Below are 26,658 nucleotides of genomic sequence, written 5' to 3'. Positions count from 1 at the left end.
TAGTATAGAAACATGAACATTTGTTTTCCAAGAAAGGGAGACTTGGAATTTAACACACGGGAAGTCTGGTTTTAGGCCACCATTTGCTGTGCACTTTTGGAAATCTGTTTGCAAAGAACACCAGTAGCCATGCTAAACACTGTTTCCAGCTCTTAGATTTGGAAGCCTCACGAAACTGGAAAGAACGCATGACAAATACCTCCCTTTTGAAGGTCACTTCAAAAGAACCTCTAAGTGTCTCAGCTTCAACCTCTTCAAACCCCACAAGTCTTCAGGCACAGACTTTACAGATAATCTAACAGCAGTCTCAAATGTTTTGAGAGCTATCACTTGGTGCTACTATTGCTTATGTGCAGAATGTCCACCATGCATACTGGTCTCACCTTCAAAAATTTGGAATTTTGGTCCTCCAACAGCAGGATCTCCTCCTCCATCTTCTTGATCTTAGCTTCAGCTGTCACTTTTTCAAGCTGCAACTTCTGTCGAGCTCCCTCCTCCTCATCAAGCTGTTCCTCTAGGTCCTGGGAAGAAAGGCAATTGCATCTGTGCATTTTCCAGGCTACCATATGGTTTTTGTTACTTGGTGAAAAAGATACAGTATTTTGAAAAGTCACCTGCCCTAAGTAACACTAAAAATGCATTTGCTTTCTTAGATTCACTTATAGTATCAATGATCTGGTAATGAAATTAAGGGCCACGTGATGCATATGGAATTCTTTATGCTCTGTATTTCAGCTTTGGCTGTCTAGGAAGCATACACTCACTTCAGAGTCTTTCACCTTCCCAATACTGAACATAAAATAAAAAAAAAAAATCTAGTTAAGGACAACCAAATCAGATAAAGCTTTATGTGAAAGGCTTCCTAGCATACTGCATCTGAATGAGGCATTTGGTGTAAAAGTGCAAGCGTCCAGGAAGAGACACCACAGGAAACAGATCTCCTGACTTCAGTATGAATCTGGATCTCACTATTACAGCTGAAACAGCTCAGGCAGTGGCACAGATGGCCAGATACAACTAGAAAAGCAATAACGTCTTGTGCTTCTATTTATTTGTGGTTTTAAATAAGATTCCAGCCACACATCAAGAGCTGTGATATGTGGCATTTATTTCCCATTCAAGTACCTTGAATATTTTGAAAGACAGGTGAGTTCTCAGGTATTCCCTTTTTTAAGGTCTCTGTTATTCAAAAGGAAGCATCTAAATCATCTGATTTTCACAAAAAAAAACCCCTAAGTAACTTGGAGGAGATTAAGTTGTCTTAGTTTCGTAAAAGTTAAAGAAGGAATAGTCTTCATTATATTCACTGGATTTCAATCAAAAAGAAACATTTCTCTCATAAGTGGCATCATCCCATCAGTCTGTTTCTGTATGAAAGCAGGTGGGCCCCATGCAGTCATTCCCAGTTCCCCCCACTCAAAAGTGCTTGCTACCTTTAACACTCCATCTGCACACGCTATAGCTACTGACAGGGCATTTTTCCTTTTCTTTCTTTCCTCACCCTCACATGCCTGGAGACCACAAGAAGTTAAACACACTGAACACAAGAAAAGAGAAAAGAATCAAATTGATTTTATGCCACACATGATGCTAAACTCCTCCGTGCCGTAGAGATGTCGAGGGAGCTTCCCCATCCTTACCTGCCCTGTTTGCATGCTTTTCCATTTCCAGTTACTGGGAAGCATACCTGAATATGGCCCTGCATTTTCTTTTTCTCATTCTGCAATATTTGGTTTCTTTCCTCTTCCTCCTCAACCCTGGACTCCAAATCATGGAGAATTTCTTCCAACTCTTGTTTTTTGGCAGCCAAGCGAGCCCTCATCTCCTCGGCTTCTGCAAAGAGCTCTGTCTCAGCCTGTAGCTGCTCTGCAAGAATGTTCTTCTCTTCTAGAAGCTGCAAATACACACAAAAGGTAGTAAAGCAGCAAAAACAACATTTCAAAGTCTCTCATGAAAGATTATACGTATGACAACTGAAAAGTTACTTAAAAGGCAAGTTCTGCTCTAATTCTCGACTCCCTGGTCAACATCAAAAACCAAAGACTGCTAGCAGAGGGCTTTATCAGCAGTCCAGAAGACACCAGCTTTCACAACAGGGCTACAGCAACATTCACTCATCCCTCCCAGTTTAAGGAACAAATCCTGCTGCATCTCCTCCACCTGCCCAGTTCTACCAGCAGCAAAAAGACGATGGAAATGATTGTTTCCTGGACTGTTCCTCGCACTCATCCCTGCAGAGCAGGAAAGCAATGCCATGGGTAGCTGGGCTGAAACTGGCATTTGGAGTCACTAGGACTGAACTGGAACACGTTACTCCTTGCTGTGTAAACTTGACCTACAATGATCATCTAGTCCAACTGCCTGGCCACTTCAGGGCTGACCAAAAGTTAAAGCATGTTATTAAGGGCATTCTCCAAATGTCCCTTACACACTATCAGGCTCAGGGCATCGACCACCTCGCTCGGAAGCCTGTTCCAGTGTCTGAACCACCTCTCGGGTAAAGAAGTGTTTCTAAGGTTTAGTCTGAACCTTCCCTGATGCAGCTCTGAACCATTCCCACATGTCCTGTTACAGGATCCTAAGGAGAAGACATCAGCACCTCCCTCTCCACTTCCTCTGCTCGGGAAGCTGTAGAGAGCTACGAGGTCACCGCTCAGCCTCCTCTTCTCCAAACTAAGACAAATCCAGTGTCCTTAAACACGCCCCATAGGCCAAGCCTTCCAGCAACAGGAACTGATGCTTTGCCCTTCTAGATATCCATCCCAATTGCATCATGTCTCAAAATTACCGTAGTGATAAATACATGTCTATCTTTACTGACACTTTCAGCTCCTCTTTAAGCTGATATCATGTTCCTTATCGGCACGAATCCATTTTCGGTTTTGTTCAATAATTGTCATAATTGCTTCCTCACAGCTTAAACTGCACACCCCCCAGAAGCATCTCACCCTGAAAACACACCTGAAAAGGAAAATGACACTACTACTGAAGTTCTGTAAACGAGGAAAGGCAAAAAAAGTTTTGATTTGTTAACGTGATGTTTCTGCACTCCTGGAGGAATGGTTCATGCTGTATCTTCCGATTCCAGATTTTGGCTGAGTGTGAAAGGAGTTCGCTCTCCTGATTGATCTCAGTGCTTTTGCTCACAAGTGTCTCCCCAACACGGCTCCCTCACATGGCATACAGTGCAATTCACATTCTAGATACCAAAAGCTGATCTTGGACACAAACCTGTTGATGTTTCCTCTCCATTTCCTCAAGTTCTGCCTCCACTTTTGTCTGTTTTTCTTTCACCTTCATTAGCTCCTCGTCCTTGGCTTGAAGTTCTTCTTCTTGACGAGTGACTTGAAGAAGAGGCTTCACCTGCAAAGATTTGAAACAAACAAATGAGAACCTGTGTTCACCTATTTACAAAAGTTAAAGAAAGTCACGGACTATAACGAACCTTCGTGAAGACCCTCCACCACTGCCAGTGCCTAAGCTTTAAATACGCAGCACAATTCCTCTGCAGGATTTTCAGTGCACTCAGCTGCTGCTGTTTCTTTGCAAAGGCCCTGAAGAGAGAAAGAGCAAAACATTTCATGTCAAATACAGCTGATCATCTGTCCATGTTTTTAATTTTTAGGTTACCCAGCCCTAGAACACTTGCAGACCATAAATAAGCTTATTTTTAAGTGTCAGTGTCTACACGGATTTATAAGTACTCATTCCTTATATGAAGGGGCAGAGCAAAAGCTGGATTCACCGTTTGCAAAACACTAACTACAAGTGCAATTTGTTTTTACTCTTAACAGACCTTTTCTTAAAAAGTAAAATCAGGATGGATTAGACACTAAACTGTCCTTCAACTTCAAAAAAAGCAGCTTTCCAGAGTACCTGAGAACCTCCAGTGGAGCAGGAGGAGAGATTTTTTCGCAGCCACTAGCTATACTGCAAATAGCTGTGTGTGTCAAAGGCAGGATTAAGGAAAGGAGACATTGTTAAGAAATGAAGGCGCAAATTCTTATTAGGTAAAAATTCACCTAATACCCTGGTTACAACTACAGTTTATCAGGCAACATACTTTAAGAAATTGTCCCCTAAAATGGAAGTTTTAGCACATAGCTCCCTAACAAAGAGACTTAAGATGACCAAGAGAGATCAGATCATAGAAGCACACGTACTTCCTAGCCAGGTATCCTCTACAGACTGCTTGGAAGAAGATAATGATGTCTGTGATCTTCAGATCTCGTTCTTCTTCTAAGTGTGCCAAGACACCAGCTCGGAAAAAGATCTTGCTCTGTCCAATTCTGTATAAGTTGGGGTCCAGCTCTAAGGCTCTGATCTAAAGGGATAGGCAAGCACATAGTTTGTAAAAAAAGGACAATTTTCTTTTCAACTTCTCAATGTTTTAACAATATTTAGGTATAAACACTTACCATACGCTCACAAGCTTGTTTACCATCCATAAAACCTTTTGGAATTGCATTGGGAGTAAGGATCTCATACCTTTAAGTCAAAGGAAAAAACACCTTTACATTCAACAGTAAGCTACGTTATTATAAACCCATTAAGCTATAGTCACCAAGTGCACAGCTAAGGAATTTCTCCAGAAAGTTTTTCCAGCAGTCCATTTTAGATTGTTTCCTCTTCCCTACTGTCTTTAGAATAAACTTGCAGTATTTAACTGCTTCAAGCTCAAGCCACTTCAAGACCTCACACATGGCTTTGGATTTTCTTTCAGCAGAGTTGGGAGAGGGGGGTTGGGGGTGTCTTCAATTATTAAACAAGGAACTTTATCTCATAAAAACTCAAAAGATTGTTCCTGCTGTTACCTCTGTCTGAATTCCTGGAACACTATCCTGTTTGGAAATCCCTGTCGACAAATCCTTATTCCTTCCAAAACACCGTTGCAACGAAGCTGATCAAGAACCAGATGTGGATCCAATTTTCCAGCCTGGACAAACAAAACAAGCATGATTTTTGGTCTTTGTATTAATGAAAAACCATAGTTTTGTCAGGCTACCCTTCACAAAGTCAACTGTCTAAACAAGGGGATGTGTGGGGAAATCTGAGAAGATGTTTAATCAGTGTGAAAACTTCGTGAAACCTGGCTGCTGGTGCCAAAGGGGAGACACGGAGAGCACGCACAGCTTAACACCCGTGTAAAGACTCCAGCAGAAAGAAAGAACTAGAGGAGCAGTCTGCAGTACATACCCTCTTTTCATGGTTTGGAATGATGCAGCGAACAAAATTGGGATTAGTGTTTCGGAGCGTTGCCATCAGCTTGGTGAGAGACTCTTTGTACAGCTGGCCGACAGTCCGAAACATGCCCTTCTTGGTCTTGTACGCGGAGCCAAAGGCTGTCTCTGTTATTCCAGTGACCTGATCCAGACCCACAATCCGATCCACTGGGAAGGACGAGAGAAAATAATTAAGTGGACTTCACTATTTGTCAGGTGTAGACACGGGCAGGAAGAGGAGCAGAAGTGCAGCAGCAGAAGCTTTGCAGAACAAAGGACAGAGGTGCCATCCGTAGGCAAGGCAGTCAGCACGGACCGGGAATGCTGTGCGGAAGCAGTGGAACCAAAAGCCACAAACTCATACGGCAGAACGGTGTAGCTTTAGTAGGGACAGGCCAAAACATCCAGCTCTTTGCTTGCAGTTCTACATGACCAGTAAAGCCATTTTCTTGATTTTCAGTCAATTTTTAAGAGATAGAAAGCTGCCTGGAAACTGGCGATTATTTGAATTCTCTTAAAGAAAAATATTTCTGGGTTGAACATTTGGAATTAGACATCTGTGTGTATTTGCTTAAAATGAAGAGTCACTTATGGTAATTATATAGATTAAATGAGTTTCGTTGATTATTCAAAAGTGTTTTGAAAGCGTAACTATTTACAGAAGAGTTGAACATAGTGCAATTTCAATGACAAGAGGGGGGAAAAAAAAATTATCTGCCAGGCTTCTGCTAGCCTGCTTTTTTGAAGAATTCCCCCACATTTTATATAGAACTGCAAAGATCTCCCTAGCCAAAAGACGAGTTTCAAAACAAGAAAACTGCACACCAAAGCACTTCAAAGCTGCCATAAAGCATCAGAATGGAGATTTCTCTTTGATTTTTTTTGAACATTTTGGGTAAGGATCTCTACAGTTTCTTCTTCAGAAGCACAAATTAGGAAATTGACTGCCATCGTTAAAACCTTTAGGCCAAAACATGAACGTGATTCCACGTGCATGTCAACAATTATTTAAACAGCTTGCTAAAAGAAAAAAAAAAACATACAGGTGGCTTAATACCTTAATAATTATAGTTGGCACTACTTAGTACTGAGCAAATACACAACATATATTGGTTCTCCATGAAATCCAAGCTGGCCAGCCAGAAACAAACTACTATATGTAGGCTATAATTTAAATTTTGTGAAGTTGTCATCAAATCCCCTCAAACCAAAGCAGAGGGAGTTATGCTTTGCTGCCAGAACTAGTTTCATATATCACAAATAAGTTACAATACTTTATTTCATACTTGTACTCAATTGGTTTTCACAAGTCTATAAAAAATGAAAAATCAAAAGCAGAAAAATACAGGGCAACAAGTTTGAAGAATCACTTGTAAGTCGTGCTTGTGGTATGTGTCAGAGCCCAGATCCTCCACACAGTTTTGAACACGAGAATCTAAGCGGCTTATTAAAGTTAGAAGAATAAGTAGGTGGCAAGTTGTTTGTAAGTTCATATCCCAAATATTTCCTTTGAAGCAGAATTCAGTTCTAAACCAGAAATGGGATGGAGATTACTGGGAATCAGTCTTCCAGAGGATGAACATAACAGCTTACAAATATTAGAAACATGCACCCAGCAGACACCTCTAACAACTGGACACCATTCAGCTTTTGTCTGGCCATGTACTTTTAAAAATTTTCTAAGTGTATCTGATAATTGTGCATCTTTTCTTTTGCTCCCCTCTGTCCTCCAACTATAAAGATGGTTATTCAGATTTCAAAGAGGATTATTAAAATTAAACGTAAGCTTTCTCTAGAGGTTATTGAACAGCTTGACTGGACATTCACCCATTGGCGAAAGCCTCTGAGCTCAAGCCCTCCAGTAATTACTGTAGGAAACACCACCAGCTTCCTCAAGGATGTGATATATCATGAGTAGTGGAAGATAAACCCAAGTAAAGATCAAAAGTCTGAAGGTACAACCTTCACATACACATATTTCTCAACTTGGGGAGAGGAATACCAGAAGGATGAAGAAGAGGTTGGATAAAATATTTAACGTGTCTTCAAAAAGACATTCCAAAGAGGTGGATTTGTTGATTTCTCAAAACCTAAAAAAAACCCGTGTGCAGCTTCTACAAAGGGAAATACTAAAATTAAGAGTTTTTTTAATTAAAAGAACAATTCCAACAAGTGCAGAAGTTTATTTCGCTTACTACCCCCACTACAAGTGTAGCACTCATTCTGATACTTCAACACATTCTTCAGCTCTCCTCCCCCAAAAAATACATCCGCCTTCTAAAATATTCCAGAGTTTTGTCAATGTTGGACTGCAGAAAGAAGCTTGATAGTGTTACAAAGCTTATGCATTCTCTCAAATGCCTGGAGCTATCGGAATTATCACTTAAGAAGCAATTCTGCATCTCAACATGGAACTAGGAAGCAACAAACCTTTTTATCTGCAATGCTTAAGTGCAATGCATAAAATACAGATGCTATATGTATGCAGCAGCAACCGAATAGGTATGCACCGAGACCACTTGCCTGGTGGAGGTATACCTAAGTTTAGCATGAAATGAAAAGTTCATGCAAGCCTACGAGCAAAAATGGTTTTCCTGTAGGTACAACAGCCCTGCCTTTAGTAGGCCTACTGTTTTTATATCCATTCACCTGGTGGATCATGAAGACCAGTAATATTGTCATAGAAACAGGCTCTCTGAATATTCTGAATCTCTAAGGCAGAGAAACAGCAAAAACAGAAAGACAGAAGAGCAGATACACAAGACACTTCAGTTAGTATACAGAACAGGTTTATCAATTGCAAACACACTCAACTGTGCTACAGAAGCAATTAGGCCACAACATTCCATGCACATCTCAATTATCTGTGGAAGCAGGTTTTGAATATTTGGACTAAAACACTTTTGCCTCTGTTGCGTGTACTCAAAACGAAAAGAGCAGATCCCCAACCAAAGAGTTCTTTATATATTCATTAAAACTGCTCCCTGTAGCTCAGCGAAGAGGGAAACTCAGCATTAACCTACAGCATCATCTGTATCACAAGCTTAATTTCCTCCTTGAATAAGAAGCTACAGGATTTAAGTACTGTGACATGTAAATAGACTCTAATTAATACACTGTGATGTCAAAAACTAGAATAGAAAAGTCCCTGCTAAGTATTTATTTGGCTATTTCTGCTTCTTGAAGTATTTTGGTAAAAACATTGATAAATACTTTGAGCTGATGTGCTGGTGAACTAGCTAAACAGTGTACTGTTAAAACAGGAATACACTGCATTTTATTTTAATATGCAGTATCTAAGCACTAGTTTGACTGTTAATGAATTTTATTTTAGAAGACGCAGATTTCCAGGGTACCACCCACCACTGCCCATGAAACAACTGTGCTGGTGCTCACCCAAGACAGCATTTTATTAACAGCAAGAACCAGTACAGCTGTTTACATTCAGGACTCCACTGCAGTAAGTCCAGAGACAAGATTCTACATGAAATTTGACACAGGGTAACAAGTAGTAAGCGAGTTATCAGTTCAAATAATGAACATGAGAAGCAGCTACTCAGAAATGGTACATGTGCAAGGGACCATAGATGCAACCCAGCTTCCTCGTTGTACTTTTGGCACTAAACAATAGAGAAAATGCTGTAGATATTTACAATGTAGAGGTGGAGGGCGAGGAAGGGATAGGCACAAAAAAAACCCCAAAACATGTCATCCAGCAAGGTAAAATCGTCAACAACTTGTGTGCTCAGAGCATGATCTCTTACCATCCTTCCAAAGCTCTGCAACAAATTTGTCAGAAGACTGGTGCAAGAGCGTAGCCACATTGTCGTTCAGGGGGTCCATATTCTTCATCAGCCACTCGTCTGCCTTGTAGTCCACCTGCAGAGCAGCCAAGTTGCACAGCGTCAGGCGACCAGCTTTAGTTTTAACTTTGCCAGCATCAAAAAAAAGCTTTCAGCATATTATACTGATGTTCTCCTCCTATTCTCTTCATGAAGCTTGCTATGAGTTAGTTGTGTCTCCTTAGAGCGGTTCAAAGAACCACAAAAAATTATTATTCTTTCTAAAGAGTAAATGGGGGTTTTCTTAAAAATTCAGCAATCTGACTTTTTGCTTACTAATAGCTGGCACACATTTTCAGCCAAGTGTTATTGTCAAAATAAGGCTTCACTGTTCACTGTGAAGATGTAAAAACAACTGTAGTATAGATCCTAATTACTTTAAATTACTCAAAAGTGAATTAAGGATGTGCTGCAGTATGAAGTTTTTTAATTTCACTATAGCAGTTAAACACTTTCTTCTATAAAGAAAACAAAGCTCTTATCTTGAAAGAGCCAATTCTGTGGTTTGCAATTAAACTATAGCTCAGCAGTTGAAAACTCAACGCTACCAACATGGGTTTCATCTCAGTCTGAAAGAGAGCCCTAAAATTCCCTAAGTGCAACAAAATCCCTGTATAGACTTGCATGTTCTTGTTTTAACCGAACCAAGAATTTTCTATTTTTAAATAAGAGCCTTGGAAGGAAAGCCACATTTAAATGCTTCCAACATCCAGAACCAAGTCGGATCATTACCTCAGTACTTCTTGCACCAAGCTGTTTTATTTCATTTTGATTACCTAAAGGTAACCTATTAACTGCAGTAACAGTGATGGTTTCATTAGTTCTAGGTAACTGTTTTAAATATTGCTACAATAAAATGTGTAATTGCTTTATTTCACTTTTTTCTACAATTATCTACTTGGCACCACCATCAGATAGATAACAAGTCATTAGTAGTTTGAATGAAAATTAAAGGATAGCTCTCAGTTATTCAGACAACTCATTTCTTCTAAGTATCAGGGCAAGAACTGGTACTAGGATTAAGCTTTAACTATTTATGAAACTAATTACATAGCATGACACTATAGAATAAAGCTGGTGATCACAAAGGATCCACAAAATACAAGAATTGCAGTTATTTCATGGACTTGTTCACAACGCACCTGAGCTCTGTCCCCCTCAGCAGGAGACTAAAGGCTGAACTAACAGCAAAAATGAAAAGGTATCTGCATAAAAGGGGATATGCAGGAAGTCTTGCATGAGCTGAGGAGATAAAAGTGGGAATGGTACTGATACAGCCCTACTTCAAGCACTGCTATCAACTTGGACACATGGACATTCAGAAGATATTCCTTTTAATAAAGTCCTAAAAAAATCCTTCACCTGTAAGACCTGGCAACAAAATTAAAGGAAACGGAACTATCTGCTCAATTTAATATTAATTTACATTTTTCAGTTCTGTCTGTTTGGTAACAAGAGTTCCATCAGAGCTCTCCTGAATATGTTCAAGAAAATTCAACAAGGCCTCCCTGCTGCCCAAGTATTTCTAAGTTTGGTAGCTATACTGTAAGGTGCTTTCCAAAAACCAACGTTTCTAATCAAGTATTTAACATTTAACCCTTACCTTCCCTGCATAGTGAATAATGCAGAAGTCTGCTTTGTCCTTCAGCTGTCTTGGCTTTTGGAACTTGGAGTGGGTTCCTTGCTCTTGGACCAATTTTTCCACAAATGTCTTGTCAGTAGCTTTAGGGAACCAGCATTCTTCATCCAGTAACGCTAACACGCCAGGAGGATTTGCCTGAAATTCAGGTGGATTTAATCTGTGTTAATATTTAATATACATATTTTTAAAATTTTAAGATTTAAGACTCACCATTGAACGTCACAGTAAGAAACGATCTAAACTGATTTAAATCTGATTTAAATTTAAACAAGCTGTGAAGGAGTCTGGTTCAATGAAGGACGTTATGACTGGTTCATCCAAATTCATCCCGATGGATACAGAGCCAGACACGACCGACCTGATCTGGAGCTGACTAGAGCTCTGCTTTGAGCAGAGACTGGAATAGCTGACCTCCAAAGTTACCTTCCAAACCTTTCTGTGACAGGTACGTACATAGCAGCTCAGCCACGTTTCCACAGTAGTTAGTGCCATGCTTTAATGTGGGCTAAACTCAAGACAATCATCCCTCGCAGCCGCTCGATGCTGCCTCCCCTTGCCAAGTCTCGTGGGCTGGTCCATAGCAGCAGCATCCAAAGAGACTCAGCAGGCTAAACTGGAGCAGACAGCACAGTTTTATATACTCCTCCTCCTTCCATATCATTTAAGCACTCCACTTGAAGACTTGTTTTTTCTTAAAATGAAGCAGGGAACAACTAATGTCTGTATTTTACAGCTGTAGAATTGTTTGACAGGATCATTTTCTTCAAAGACAGACTGATGTACACAGGAAAGCAATGGGGGAAAAATGGGTTTATAATTATTTACATTTTAAAAGTTTCTTGTGAATGTAAAGCTTATACATTTGAAGAGAGATATTTCTATGTGCCTACTGCTTGGCATCACATTTACAGAATAGTTATGAAGGTACTTATATTTGCTTTTCAAAAAAAAAAGAAAAATCAACTTAGAATCATAGAATAGAATCACAGAATGGTTTGGGTTGGAAGGGACCTTCAAGACCATCTAGTTCCAACCCCCCTGCCACGGGCAGGGACACCTTCCACTACACCAGGTTGCTCAAAGCCTCATCCAACCTGGCCTTGAACACTTCCAGGGATGGGGCAGCCACAGCTTCTCTGGGCAACCTGTTCCAGTGCCTCACCACCCTCAGAGGGAAGAAGTTCTTCCGTAGATCTAATTGAAATCTCCCCTCTTTTCAGTCTAATTGAAATCTCCCTCATTGCCCCTTGTCCTGTCACTCCACATCCTTGTCAAAAGCCCCTCTCCAGCTTTCCTGTAGGCCCCCTTTAGGTACTGGAAGGCTGCAATAAGATCACCCCGGAGCCTTCTCTTCTCCAGGCTGAAAAGCCCCAACTCTCTCAGTCTGTGTCCATAGCAGAGGTGCTCCAGCCCTCGGATCATCTTGATGCATTTTAGGATATTCACCTAAACATCTGCATACTGAAAGCATCCACACTTAACCCCTGGGGCCTTTGGCAGAGATTTTACCTTCCAAGGAGGCAGGCCTTTCTGCAGTTCCACACACAAAGTGCAAACCTTTGATAACTGAAACGAGGTTTCCTTTTTCCTACTCTAAGGCAAAACAAGAACATAGCTCATGGGTTTTTCTGCTCTTCAGGATGCACAGCATCATGGGCAGCTTATGTGTATTCTAGAATACACACACAGAAACGTAGAGAGCAGCAACTGCAATGCCTAAGGTCTAATTTAAAAGGTCAGGAGCTAATTTGGACAGCATAGTTCTGAGGTGTGAAGAACGACAGCTTTCAGGAATGATGATCTCTGTTCTCCTCTAACTGGTCCTCCTGCTCTTTGAAGCTCTCTGCAGGTTCCATATGTTGAGTAACCAGAAGAATACATTAAAAAACATAGTGATTAAAACCACCTTTAAGATACTGTGTTCCTATTTGCAAGGCAGATTGATGAGGAAAACTCTAGTTTCAGGAATTTTGCTGTTGATCTCAAATGAAAAATTTTACCATAAGGCTTGAAAAGCTTTCTAACTGAGCCACCACTCTAAAGCTATAACACAATGTCATGGTTTAATATGAAAGTGAGAGGATTAAAGACTTCATTAGCACCAGGGGGAAAAAGTATAAAAATAGTAGCTTCATATCTTTAGCTCAGTGTTCTACCCTAACATGAGGGCAAAATCCCATAAGGATAAATCCTTTTACTAATACACAGTATTTTAGACCTCAGCATTCAAGTGAATTCACTTTTTGTGACAGCCCCGCACAGAAATGCCTATCCAGCCTTACAACTTGCAGGCAGTGAAAAACAAACGCGGAATTCTAACCTCTTCTCAGAGTATTATTAGTGCACAAACTCACAGGTCTTTCGATTAAGTCAATGCAAGGCTGCAGATCCAGTCCAAAGTCAATGAAATTCCACTCTATGCCCTCTCGTTGGTACTCTTCTTGCTCCAGGATAAACATTGTGTGGTTAAATAACTGCTGAAGCTTCTCGTTGGTGTAGTTAATGCAGAGTTGCTCAAAGGAGTTCAGCTACAAGAATAATATTAGTAAGCAAGAATAATTTAGTGGCAGGATTTATCACATTTACCTGGAAGTAAAAAATTCAACCTTACAAGGAAATTCCCCCAAACTCTGCAACATTCAAATGTAGCATAAAGAAAACTGGAAAAAGCGTTATACAAATCTCTCATGTTTCCTGTTATGTGTAATTAGACTAACATATAGCATGAAAAGCCATCAAATATAAAAGAACAATTTAGACTAAAGTCTGACTTCCTGGCACTGTAATTTCGGGTTGTCAAAGGATTTGCATTCTACAAAACAAAACTCTCCTGCAGCCTTGGAACACGCATGCAGTAAGTGGCTCTACAGTTAGTCCTGAACGTGCATTAACAGGGAGAAGAAAAGTCTGCTTAGCAGTGTTCTGAAGTACCTCGAAGATTTCAAATCCGGCAATATCCAGAATTCCAATAAAAGACGCTCCCTGTCGTTTGGTCCTGTCCAAAGCTTTATTAATGCGGTGAACGAGCCAGCGGAAGAGGCGTTCGTAGGTGGCCTTTGCCAAAGCTTCCACTGCAAAGTCTGCCTGAAAAGCCAAACAGGAAAATTTATTTACCCTGGAGAAGTCATCAAAAGAACAGAGACACGGATGTTATCACAAATAACTCGGAGAAGAAGTTTAATGGAATTAATACCACTGAAGAATGAAAACAAGCAGTAGAAACAGTGTGCAGTTAGATTAATGTGATGAAAAATTTGGTTTTAAACCATTCCAAAAAAAACCCAAAAGCTCTCTGCATGTTTGATACATACAACAATGACATTAAAGGCTGAAACCAGCAGAAGGTCAAGGAAAGAGACTACTCTACCATTGATTTTTACCATGTAAGAACGTTTAATAAAGACAGTCAGCTTCAACAAGGCAGTGGCAGCGCACACTTAATGCCAATTCTCCTTAAGGCACCACAACGTACTTGTTCTTTGGTCTGGGCCTTCTGAACGTAGTCTCTGCCAACTTTGATGCGCGGTGTCAGAATGGCCCGGGTGAACTCCATGACGTTCATTCCCAGCAGATGGCAGAGCTTCTGTGCGACTGGAGACGAAAGCGACAAACGGAAGGAAGCAGTTAAATCCTGACAAAGGCCATCCTGTGCCAGCTTAAAAACCGAACTGCCATTCAAGACAGCAGTCAGGGAGATGCACCTCTGTCCCGTGGACAGATCTACTCTGTCACACAGCTCGTGTCTCAGGGCCTCCAGCTCCAAGACTCTACAGAAGTACAGCTCTGAGTTGCCTTAGGGGACTGCCGAAAACAGCAGATTTCATGGAAGCGCAGCGAGGTCACGTAACAGTCCATAGTCCATGTACAAGTGTTCATTTTGTTACTTTAAAAGGGAAGATTGATTTTCTCATCTCCAGAAAAAAAGCACAGTATGAGGACATCACACATCAACTCCATCATACTAAAGGTTGCTCAAAAAAACTGTGTTTCAGCTTAGGCAGGTTTGGCAGTGTAATGCTGCTGTTACAGACTACATCCAAACACATTGTTTAAACAATTTCAAAGATTGGTTTGTTGTATTTTATACAGAATAACACCACGAGCAGCAGCACGTTTTCTTTAGACAGCATGGACTCTCCTGGTGTCACGTTCATGATCTGAAATAACACCTTACCCCCACCATCATTACACATTCTTGCTGCACCAGTCCCTTTTTCTAAAAACAAATCTTGCAGTAGGTTGGGTGTTTATGATTCCATACTTCTAAAAATGAAAGTGTCACTAAAGGTATTTTTAGGTCTGGGTAAGTGCTGCCCTTTAGCAGGACGCCCTCCACACTAACCAGTAAGTACTTTAACCCCTGAACTTTGTAATCTGACAGCTCGTTGGTTTGCTGTCAAAATGAAAAAAGCTATTTTTACAAATCAGCATTGGAAAACAGATTTTAATACCAATATAGAAAAGCTTCCTCTGCCTTTTTTTTTACTAGTCTTAAAAACACTACTACTTGCCCTTAATGTTGAGATTCTCTGTCTGGCCATATACTCATTAGAAAGGTTCATGAATCAACACACAACTTCACCAGTCAAATTAGGGTAGCATCACAAATTGAATACCCCTTTCACTTTAGCTACATACAGAAGTGGTTTTGTGCTTTCAGTATCAAAATACACATCAGCACATCAGATACAACTTACGACCTTAGGTGTCAAGTAGCAAGTGCTGTCAGGATCTTTAAAAAAAAAACCACAACAAACAAGAACTGGAAAATATTAAGTAGCCACGAGCATCAGCTTGGTACTGTGGCATAATGGACATCACATAAAAGCCATCACAGTTTTTAAAGCAGGCAGGGTACCATGCAGTACTCCAAACACTACACTCAGCTCCTCTTCCATGAACCTGCGACATGGAATTTATTGTCCCCACCTTTCCAGTTTGTAACAAACCACAGCTTAACAGTAACAACAATAAACCATAGCAGAGGTAATACTGGTTCAGGTGCCGACGGAGGCTGTAGCCAGCATTTCAGAGGGTCAACTGAAGGAAACAAAATCATTTTCAAGTCAAAGCTCTATCACTTCGAAGGGTAGGACTGGTTCACACTACTTCAGCTTGATTAATCTTGCACTTCAAAAAAAAGCATAATTCATCTTGTTTGTTTATAACTGAGGAAGGTCCATTTAAAAAAGTGTGATAGCAGAAAGCTCTGACTATCCTGACTTGTTTTGTTACTATCAGATTTTGGATATAAAGTTCTGAATTATTATAAAGCAAAGATACTGAAAAAGCTCATATCATATCTGAAGCATGAACTTTATAAGATTGCTTATGAACTGCTGCCCTTTCAGTAGAAAGGCTTCTTCCAAAGCTGGTAAGTGTTAAATACATACAGCTTCTCCCTCCTCTTCATCCATGAAGGCTATATGGCTTTCTTGCCATCTCTTGTGTCTATACTTGAGACTGGTATTTGTTTATCTATATTTGTTATCAATAAGGTAGAATTCGCTTTCCATTCTCTTTGAATAGGTTCACATCTCCACTATCTACACAAGTTCCTTCCCTTCTATGAAGACACTCACCTGACCTATCTCAGACACTTGCCTCTAAATGAGGTGAGTCACTACCAAGACACTTATTTCTCTGGAGGACTCCAAGGAAAGCCATTACAGTGAGATGCGACAGTAGAGATGACAAGAAGGGAGAGATTGGTTTCACTCAGTGTCTTCAGAAAGATACAATAACAAAGACCACTTCACCAAATAAAGACATTTTTAAATACAAGAGAACAGAAACACGCTTTATGATCTGAGCTTTTCAGCATCTTTGCTTTATAATTTAGAATTTTTGCATCCAGCATTATAAATATTCAGTAGCATCAATGTATTTATATCTAATATTATAAATCAGAATTCATGTCCAACGAACAATGGTAACACAAAAAAAGTCAAGATAGTCAGGAAGTAAGAAGCATCCGTATCTTCCCACATCACACCTACGTGGGCAGTGACCCAGCTGAGTTGTCTGAGCTGGCACTAAGAGCCCAAAACACTAATCCCTCACCCGACCTGGTTTCCTCGCTGCAAAACTCAAAGTGCCAACTGCCAGCCAAGTATCGAGCCAACGACTATTGCACTTGAACCCGTACCTGCTTGCTGGAGCCCTGTGGGCAGCAGGCCACCGCCCTGAGAAACGACACAAATTTTGGACGTTGCAAGCAGCCTACGTGCCCGGCAATTTAGGACAGTTATGAAACAAGACACAGCCCAGGGTTTGGGTTCTGCATGTGCAGCAGGTCCCGTGAATGACGGTTCTTACTGCTGGTTCCACTGATGTCAATTCTCAGAGCTGCCTTTCCATCGGAGTATTTAATAGGCTGGTGCTGAATACTAAATGAAAAATCTGAGATTTGCTTCAGCAGCTATCTTTTTTTTGGTGAATATACTCCTCGAAACGCTGATGGCATTGCAAGTATAACTGATAAATTAAATCTTAGCCACACTGCCACGCCACTTCAGAAATCAGATTTTTCTAAAATACAGCATTCTTATGTTCAGCCGTTTCACTACAGAAGTTGTGCTTGGCTCCGGGGTTCTTATCATTGGCAAGAAAACTGCTGTCAAGAACCAAAGAAAACAAACTGCTTTAAGCATGCACTTTTTGCTGTTGCTTATTTGTAGGTAGCAATAAACAAGACTACAACTGAACTACGTGTTCAAAGTTTAGAAGCAAAGCAAACAGCATACATTCTGTTGATGGATACTTACATTTGTCTGCATTATAAGAACGGAAGAGGAGAGTTTTACTAATTGCCCGTTGGCTACTACCGCAACAGTCACGGCCTCTTTTTGGCACACAATGCCATCAAGGAAGCTCAGAAGATTGCTCTGTACTTTTAAAGATATGCACTAAAAAAACAGCAGGAAGAAAACTACAGCACAACAAACGTGATCAACTTACCAGTATTCTCTGGCATAGAAGCTTGATCAGTATTTCTCTCCTTCTTAAAGGAAATATTTCCAAACTGTAGCACTGAAGACACCACTTTCAGCATTGCTGTGTTAACAAGAGACATATGCAGCAGTTTAATCGAAGAGGGCTCAGCTTCACTAATTTTTCTTCTGTTATTTGTGCCACTTCCAAATTCAGAGTATAAGATCAGAAGGGAAATAAAGCTCCTACTGTACTTTTTGGGTAAAGGGCTTTAGTCAACTCTAGCTGATGGTAAGCAAGCATTTGCTGCAGGGTGTCAAGACACTGAAGCAACATTAAATGTGGTGACGTTAACTTAGCAAGTGTGTGTGCATGCATGCAAGAGAAAAAAGTACATTTTAAAATCCAAAAGGTTCAGTAACTTACACAAGATCTCATCATGCGAAAATCCCATGATATGCATGGCTTCCATAGTCTCCTGGAAGTTATCCTTGTCTTGTTGCCCAGGAATAGGGATGTAGCCATTAGATAAAAATCTGTAATTGTTAAATCCTTCAAGCAGCAAATCAGCTGTATTGGAGGGAAGAAACAGAAAAATAAGCTAAAGAAATGCCGTTCACACCCACCTGTACTCTGTCCTTGCCAACTGCACAAACCATGCTTTATGAAATCAGTTCCTCAAACACGGCTATGAGCCATTACACCAGCTTCTGAAACTCTAAAAACGTGAGTGTACCTTGGAAGCTGAAGCCAGATTGCCAGAACCTGTCTGTAGCAACCTACATTAGATCTTTAATGCATTAAGTCTGTAAACAGAACATTACCCAACTCAGATCCAGCATAATCTCAAATCTTGGTTTCAAACATCCTAAAATAAATATTTCTATTGAAAGGTAACAGACATGGGCAGAAACGGAGTTAGGTGTTGATGATTACTACATCAAGGATGCTGAATATCAGTTTATCTAATATAGGAGGATAAAGAGTGGATCAGTTTTCTGAAGTCTTCATGTAGTTTCACTTATCACAAACTAACAGAAATTCCCAGTTACCAAAGGGAAAAAAAAAAAAAAGTAGGAGATAACCAACACAGTACTTCATTGGCTGAAGAAAGCTCCAGAGATTCATTATGTTCTGGTAAAATGGTTGCTCCTCTGCCCAGTCTGAAGGCACGGTCCAGAATAGATCCAGCTGTCATCACCGACCAGGTTCGTTATTTATCAGCTGGGAGCACTGCAGTTTCAATCCAGTGACTCCCAGCCAGGGCTGCCCAAACTGGACTTTGTCAAGTAGGAGCCATTTGCTTGAAATGCAACAGCTGCTCGACAGTATGGGTGATAAAAACCAAGTTCTTTCACAATAAAGCCACTTGGCTTTTCATTTGTCTTTTAAAACTCCCTGTTCCAAGAGCACAGAACAGTTCACACGCGACTTAACACTGAAACAACAAACATGGCACTCGTAAGCAACGGGTTTACAAAATGAGATTCTCAACTTACACTTCAGGTGCTCTCCTGCTCCAGCCAGTAGTTGATAGAAGATATGAAACGTCCGCTCATCTTTAGCCTGACGAACAGCGCGAGACTTTTCCAACAAGTCTGATTATAACTAGTCAAGGAACTTCTAATTTTTGGTTAAAAATGTCCAATGCAAACAAAACTTTCAAAGCAGGAGATATAATTACTTTAAGACCAAGTAGAACTTTGATAGCAATGACAGGACTACGTTCACTATGAACTTTCAGTAACTTTAAGTAAGAGGTTTCCAATTCAGACTGGTAGAAGCCCACATTTAATTTCAGCAAACTCATTTCTTGGCTGTTGACTTCACTTCCCTGCTACACACAGCTGACAACTGTCTGTAACGATCAGCTGAAGTCCAAGGGAGAAGGGGAGCTGGCCACTCTTTTTTAATCACTTTTTCTGTTAAGGATATCACTGAACTCTTAACATCAAGAACTCAGCAGCTGCTGAGCTCCAAAGGACTTTATCTGAAGTGCATTTGTCGTTTCTCTCAAGCTTTGCATTTTACACACGATCTGCGCTGCCTTTAAACAGCTCCCAAATCCACCGAGCGCAGCAGACAGCACCTAATTATCACATAAGCTGTGATATAATTTAAGTTTCTATTTCTTGTTATTCCATATTGTGGAATGAACATGGGACAGGGATTTGAAATGCCACAGGTTCTGAGCAACGATGAGTCCTTGTGATGAAGAAAAAAATTCTCCAAGAGTTAAGTCCTCCTGTTTTCACAAAGCTCTAGGCGAAACAGTTCATCTGAACTTTCATGAAAGCAAAAACTGCCTTCATTCCTGTGCTATGCTGAAGGAAAAAATCACTTATCATTAAAGTACATTTTGAATAAATAAAGAACTTCCCAGCTTGCTTGAGAAATCACGTTTTATGATAGTTCTAAACATTCAATGCACTTAATTTTAAGCAGTTTAACTCATGGTAACAAAATGAAAGTTTAACTGCAGCATAATTTATGATTAATACTCACATGATACTGGTTACTAAGACTTCCAATTTCACAATTTCGTGACCACCCTATTGCTATTCCCCTAGAAAACAGGCTAAACAAACTAAAAAAAAAAATTATACACACATGTAGTATAAGGAAAACAACTTTACAGAAGGGCTTTCAGTGCAAGTATTTTGACTTGTTCTTACACAGCCATAAATAAAGCCTTAAAGCTAAAACTGAAAAAGGTTTCCATATTAATTGCTAGTAGGTCTTGTGTTACGGAACCTACACTGGTATCTAGAAGACCCAAGGACACAGAAGGTGTCCCAGCACCTCCAGCTCTACCGCTTTACACCGAGCACCGCCTCCTTCCAGGCAGAGAGCTGCTTCTGCAGCGCTGACGAGAGCAAGACCAAGCTTTTGGCACACTACAGTAGCTCAGCTTCTGATTAGGAAAGCTTTTTTATTTTCTAGAAATGTTCATAAAGCAAGCACGCTTTAAACTGTTTCCTTTTTTAACATGCCCTGCTTTTAAGGCTAATCTGAAAATCCAGCAGATTTCAGAGAGCTAATTTTTGGAGTGTCCGATTTCTAAGCACGAGGAAGCACGCTGACTTTGTGATATTTGACCAGCTATTTTGAAACAAAGGAAGAGATGGATGTTGTCAAAGGAATGTAGGAATGTGGCAACCTTTCGCTGCATTCCAACGAATTCTTGGGTTAAAAGCAAAACAAACGGGAAACTTGCATTTTACAATGATGTGGCATGAAACAGGATACATGTCTCAATGTTGGCCCCAACAATATAACCAGTAACATCGAAGTTAATCCTAATGAACTTGCCCTGCAAAGAAAAGAGATGGTTTTGTAATTACTAATTTTTTTATTACGACAATAATACTGGCTGTAAAAACCAAAATCCTACTTGCATTCATACAACAAGCATTTCACACAAGTTCTACTTCCATTCCATACACACTTCTACTTCCATTTCCAAAACCAGGATGGCCACTATTTGCACAGCTTCTCTTTTCCAGCAGTTGGTAAAGAAAGGACTGAGAGAGACAATATACCTGTTTCTTCCACACACCCCTCCTTTTTTCCACAAAGGACTAAACAAAGAGCATGCTTCCCACCTGTAGAGCAGCTCTTGGAAAGAAAGTAGTTGCAAGGGGCTGTATCGTACAGCTTTAAGCCACACCAGTTCCCCAGTCTGATTGGTCACTTGGCTATGAACATTCCCAACAGGACAACAGACTCTGGCTTGGAGTTGGACCACTTTTAACAGCATCATTACTGTATTTCAAGTTAGCACTTGTGAATCCATTAGGTAATTCCCCTGACTGCAAACACGTGAACAAACCAGTGGGAATACCCAGTGACTACACTGGGCTCTCCATCTTCATTGCATCCAATTTCTACAGTTCTCTATTCACATACAAACAGGTTTTGGAGACCAGGAAGCATCACAGCAGTTTGCTAACAACTTCCTAAATGCTTCTTTTGATGACATCTGCACAAGCCACCTACCTTTTGTGGAGGCCTTCTGAAATCATAGAACCATAGAATGGATTGGGTTGGAAGGGACCTCAAAGATCATCTAGTTCCAACCCCCCTGCCATGGGCAGGGACATCTTCCACTACACCAGGTTGCCCAAAGCCTCATCCAACCTGGCCTTGAACGCTTCCAGGGATGGGGCAGCCACAACTTCTCTTGCAAAGAGCTTGAAAGCACTCTCACAATCAGTACCCAAATCCTCACTTATCTCAAGTCTGACTGATTAGTGTGTTAAAGTGAATTCCCGTTTGACAGATCCGTTCAGCTCAGGGACTGTAGTATGGCTTTTCATAGTAAATGTTCTACTCTACAAGCTTGTAGAACATATGTATCCCAGCAATGGCCTGACCTAGTTACGTGTACATTGGAGGGGTATATGGCCATGCTGCAGACTTACACCTGAACAAGTTGCTGCAACCATTTGACCTATTGTAACGTCTTACCAGAACATCCTCCCCTTCTTGACTTCCCTGAAAAAGCCCATCCATGTCAAAAAGATTTGTTTACACCAGAGTGACCAAGTTTCTCCCCCCAACCGCACCAATGAATCGAGAGAAAGGTACAACTGACCTACCAACCTCATCTTGACTGAGTCTCAGAGCAAAGTGACTGCTCCGTGACTGTGGTTGTACATCTTCAGCTCAAAGTGATTTCTCCAAGTTTCAAGAAAACTGGTGGAATACTTTAAATTGGCTTCAGTGGTTACTCCCTACTGCTTAACCTGCAGTTTGGACAGAAAGCGAGCGGCACTAAAATGACCGTGCCAAGGAACAAGGCTCATCAGCCCTGTCAGGGACCTGCTTGAACTCAGATTTCTGAGCATGAAGAAAGAGAGCACTCTAAGCCCAGCTTGTAACTGAAGCATCTATACTTTTTGCTTAGTAACAAATCCACAGAGCTGTATCTATAGCTGTCACAAAGACTGAACTGACGTTTTACTGAAATTCAGCCAACAGACTAGATGTCTAACACGTGTCAGCACTAGCATGTCAAAAATGGCAGCTGACAACTTTTTATCCAGAACAGGTACCACCGAGCCTTCTTCAAATGACATGGCTTGAATTTGCCTTGTTACATGTGAAGACAAACATGAAATATTACGTAAAGTCTAGTCAGTGGCTTTTTCTGATATAATTCAGAACTACTTTACTCTGTTTCACTCTTACAAGTTATCCAATTTCTACTGTCAAGTTCCCAGTTCCATGAACAAAGATAACGGAGAGGAAACGCAGTCATTAAACGAGCTGACACATCAGAAGAGGGGGGGCAAGAGGGGACCCACACACTCGCTGCCTCAAAGTTCCATCATCGCTGAAGTCTGCACTAGAGAGGTCACTTATCCAGTTCATCATCTTAAAAGCAAAATACTAATACATTCTTTTTAGCTAGCACTGGCAAGTCTTGCTATCAAATCTTTAATTTAGCAGTTAGACTGTAGTGGTGATCATCTAACGACTGAATTCTGTTTACACTATCATTGCAGCACCAAGTACATGGCTTTGTAAAAACCACATCAGAAGGAAGCATTTCGTTCTGCCACACAAACCCAGCAAGCCCACTCTCTGAAAACTAGAGACTTTATTTCCCAAAACACAGAAGAACACTGCTTTTGGCAGAAGAAAAAAAGAAATAAATCAAAATTGATTTGACACCAGCCTTATCTCAGTCCTATCTGGTATTATCAGCAAGTAGGGAACGGGCTGGCATCCTCACACCGCATGGTGAAGACTGTCGAGCTCGCAGAGGCTGAACAACAGCACTTCTCACTTTGTGGGAGGACATCTATTTTTTTTTTAAGTCAGGTTTTAAAATGGTTGTTACTAGAGATTATTTTTCTGCCTGAGATGACACCATCTGGAGTGCATTAAACTTGCTCCTTTATAAAAATAGAGCTGGAGCCATCTGAGTGATCATGTTCATGATGGCAATGCAGACTTCAATATAATACAAACCAGATGTTAACATCTTTCAGGAAAAAATATTCCCATTAAATTAGTACAATCTTTGATGGATTCAAGACATGTAACAAAGTAGAACAATTGTGCAGTGAAATCTGTTGATATTATAAATCCTATACCCAACATATATAAGCATCAAGAAATATTGTAAATAATGTGGCTATAAAATTATCAAAGATGATTTTCTACAGTACTCTGCTCTCCCTTCTTGATTGAAAAAGCTGAAGGATTTAGTCACAGTTTTCCAGAGTCCTTATCACTGCAGCTGAGTTCAGACATTATAAATCCAGGCAACTGCTGAAACATCAAGGCAGCCAAGAAATCTTTCATTTGTTCTGTAAATTTTAGTTTTGTTCTCACAAGAAAAAAGATTTAATACCTCCTATATAGTTTTAAAGTCGTACTAAAAACATCTTTCCGTTGAAATGGGAGATGTGGGTTTTTTTCCCTCCAAAGGAAAGGAAGTTTTAAGAAGTGGTAAATAGCTGTTCGCCCTGAGCTCCACCACTATTTTTAAAACAATGGAACACATCAAAAGTGGTTATCTGCTACCGAAACAGTATGTGAACAGAAGGCAGTGACCCAACAAAAACATCAGCCAGCTACGAGAGTGCCCAACACCTCGAATAAGTCACACTGTTTTTTGGACTTTCCTTTGGTAAATCAAACAGAAGGGCATGGAAATTTGTTTTTTACGTGCAAGTTTTGTGCCTTTTTAAAAAACTGAGGATGTTCTCTCTAAACTAGTCAATTGATAAAGTCATAGCTATTGACAAGAAGGCAAATTCAATGACAATTCAATTGACAATTCAGACAAATTCCATGTTGATGACATACTCCTTCATGCTCTACAGCAGTTCAGCAGTGATTTGTGCGTGCAAGCCACAGTTCAGGTCTACGGCATAGTTATATTTGTTATACCACGAACACGACTGTCAATGTGAGGATGCCTGAAGTTAGAAACTGGATGAAATTAAAGCAAGTTGTGCCAAGAGCCAGTGAGGACGCGCCTTCAGTGACCCCACCACAGTGCAGAAAGCATTGTGAGACCCCGAATTTGTGGAGGAAAGAGAACAAAGGAAGCTTCTGATACCAATTAGATAGATTCTGAAAAAGGAAATTTCTCCATCAACAGTAATCCAGATTTACAGACTCTAAAGAGAAACGGAGTAACTCACGAAGCGGGAAGAGTTGTCATTTTTCACTGTCTTTGCATTCCCAAAGGATTCCAGAATGGGATTCGCCTGAAGAAGCTGACGTTCCAGCTCCCCCTAGAAACCACACAAACAGAAGAACAAACAGACATAAGCAAGTGCCCAGGTGATCAAGGGTTCCTACGTTGTGCTGCTTCCTGACAGTCATTTCACCCAGGTTGTGGCGGTGATACCACCTTCACAGGGGGCTCATCATTTTCCCCCTCACTTCTAAATCCGCTGATAGTCTCCTCCATCCAGTGCAGAATGTGTATTGTTTGTTTTTTTTTGTAGGTTTTGTCTTTTTTTTTAAAAAGACACACACACATACACACACAAACAGAGCAGCGACCAAATAGGACTTAATGGATGTTGAAAATCATTGAACATGGAAAAGAAAATCCACATTTAGGGCTCATGAAATCAGGCACAGACTTTGAGTGCTTAAGAGGAAAAACTAATTGAACTGTTTTAAGATTTTAGCGCAGTTATTCTTAAACTTCCTGTTTAGTGATTTGACAATACAGATACTTTGGAACATCTATTTCCAAATTTACTTTCAAATCAGCCAGATATTCATATCACTGCAACATCTCTGACCTGAACGCACCTGAGAAGCAGCCAAAACGGCATAATGGGAACTGAGCAACACCAAATACAAAGATCATCAATTTTCAAATTGCTCAATTCAGCCAACATTGCTCAGTATGTTTAATGCATTTTTTCAAGTGCTTCTTTAAGTTCAAGCCAATGGATGTAGAAATCAAAGTACTTATCTCAAGGAAATTGCACAACAGGTTTTACAATTGGTGCCCATGAGACATCTGGTAACAAAAAAAGTCTGTGCTGCTTCCATGAGCCCAAGAGGCATGTATGTACATAGGAAAATATGATACTGTCTTCCTGCTCTGAAGGATTGTTTAAATAAAAAAAAAGTGAAGTTGTCTGGAATGTAGTCTCAAAAAAAAAAAAAAGACATTTGTGTTCATAAACCTGCTTTTTCCAATTATTTATAGCATAGATGAATAAAGGCCCCAGACTGAGCATCCAAAAATGGGAAACATAAGTCTCTTAAGGCTTCCACATAAGGTCAGTTCTTCACACAGGAATTTTTAAAATTCACTAGTTAACACCTAAAAGAGGCTTTTATTCGTATATTGAAATATATTTCAAGTCCTCCTGGAAACTAATGGCTGCCCATTCTTTAATGTGACCTCAAGTTATCTGCTCAAAAATTGTTTACTTCCAAATATAATCCCTTTGGGAGCACATATTCTCTGAATTCTGAAGTAACAAAAGAAGAAATAAATGTGAGAGCCTTAGCCTGGAGCACACTGAACGCTACTCAATGTCTACGCACGATGTGTTAGGTCTGGCAACATTACAGTTCTCAGGAGTACTTTCAAATTGACAAAAAAAAAATCCACAACTGGAGAAAAACTGTCACAACCACTATATGCACCTCTGCAATTTATATTCTAAAAGCTTTCAGTGTAAACAAATCAGATAATGGGAAAGCATTTGCTCACCCTATTCCTCCCATTCCCTCTCCCAACCACACCAACAGCTCCTGCTAAGACACCAGGAATAAAATCGAGACGCTTGCTCACCGTGCTGAACACAGCCTGGAACAACCACGGTACGTGTACTGAACGCAGCAAGCATGGCACAGCTTGCACTTCGAATTCTAGCTACTCTGGAGGAGAAGGCACACTGGCTTCAGAACTGCACCCTCCCCAGAACATCGCTGTGCTACTCGAGAGCATCGCGCTGCTTCGTCCGGGCTTCAACGCGCTTCTGCGTGTCACACCCTGGATCTGGTTCTGTGCAGAGGAACTTCA

General features: G+C 40.5%; 1 protein-coding gene across 3 annotated transcripts in view; it reads right to left on the bottom strand.

Annotated features, from left to right (window-relative positions):
• The window catches only part of MYH10 (myosin heavy chain 10), a 104,384-nt gene that overhangs the window by 17,909 nt on the left and 59,817 nt on the right, over positions 1–26,658 (bottom strand). For 2 of the 3 annotated variants that reach the window (XM_086623965.1, XM_086623966.1), the window contains 18 exons: positions 24,803–24,895; positions 20,889–20,952; positions 19,139–19,237; positions 18,066–18,209; positions 17,667–17,762; positions 14,179–14,297; positions 13,638–13,790; positions 13,061–13,234; positions 10,668–10,841; positions 8,987–9,101; positions 5,197–5,390; positions 4,815–4,936; positions 4,419–4,488; positions 4,164–4,324; positions 3,446–3,554; positions 3,232–3,363; positions 1,688–1,894; positions 384–521 (listed from right to left, as the gene is read on the bottom strand). In XM_086623965.1, coding sequence (XP_086480091.1) covers positions 384–521; positions 1,688–1,894; positions 3,232–3,363; positions 3,446–3,554; positions 4,164–4,324; positions 4,419–4,488; positions 4,815–4,936; positions 5,197–5,390; positions 8,987–9,101; positions 10,668–10,841; positions 13,061–13,234; positions 13,638–13,790; positions 14,179–14,297; positions 17,667–17,762; positions 18,066–18,209; positions 19,139–19,237; positions 20,889–20,952; positions 24,803–24,895 — 2,364 coding nt within the window. Of the gene's footprint in view, positions 1–383; positions 522–1,687; positions 1,895–3,231; positions 3,364–3,445; positions 3,555–4,163; positions 4,325–4,418; positions 4,489–4,814; positions 4,937–5,196; positions 5,391–7,871; positions 7,935–8,986; positions 9,102–10,667; positions 10,842–13,060; positions 13,235–13,637; positions 13,791–14,178; positions 14,298–17,666; positions 17,763–18,065; positions 18,210–19,138; positions 19,238–20,888; positions 20,953–24,802; positions 24,896–26,658 lie in introns of all 3 variants that reach the window. The other variant, XM_086623964.1, reaches the window with a different exon arrangement.

The sequence above is a fragment of the Tauraco erythrolophus genome, chromosome 20 (assembly GCF_009769465.1).
Source record: "Tauraco erythrolophus isolate bTauEry1 chromosome 20, bTauEry1.pri, whole genome shotgun sequence".
In the NCBI taxonomy this organism is placed as follows: Eukaryota; Metazoa; Chordata; class Aves; order Musophagiformes; family Musophagidae; genus Tauraco; species Tauraco erythrolophus.
Note: the sequence above shows the minus strand (reverse complement) of the source record. Positions and strands in the feature narration are given on the sequence as shown.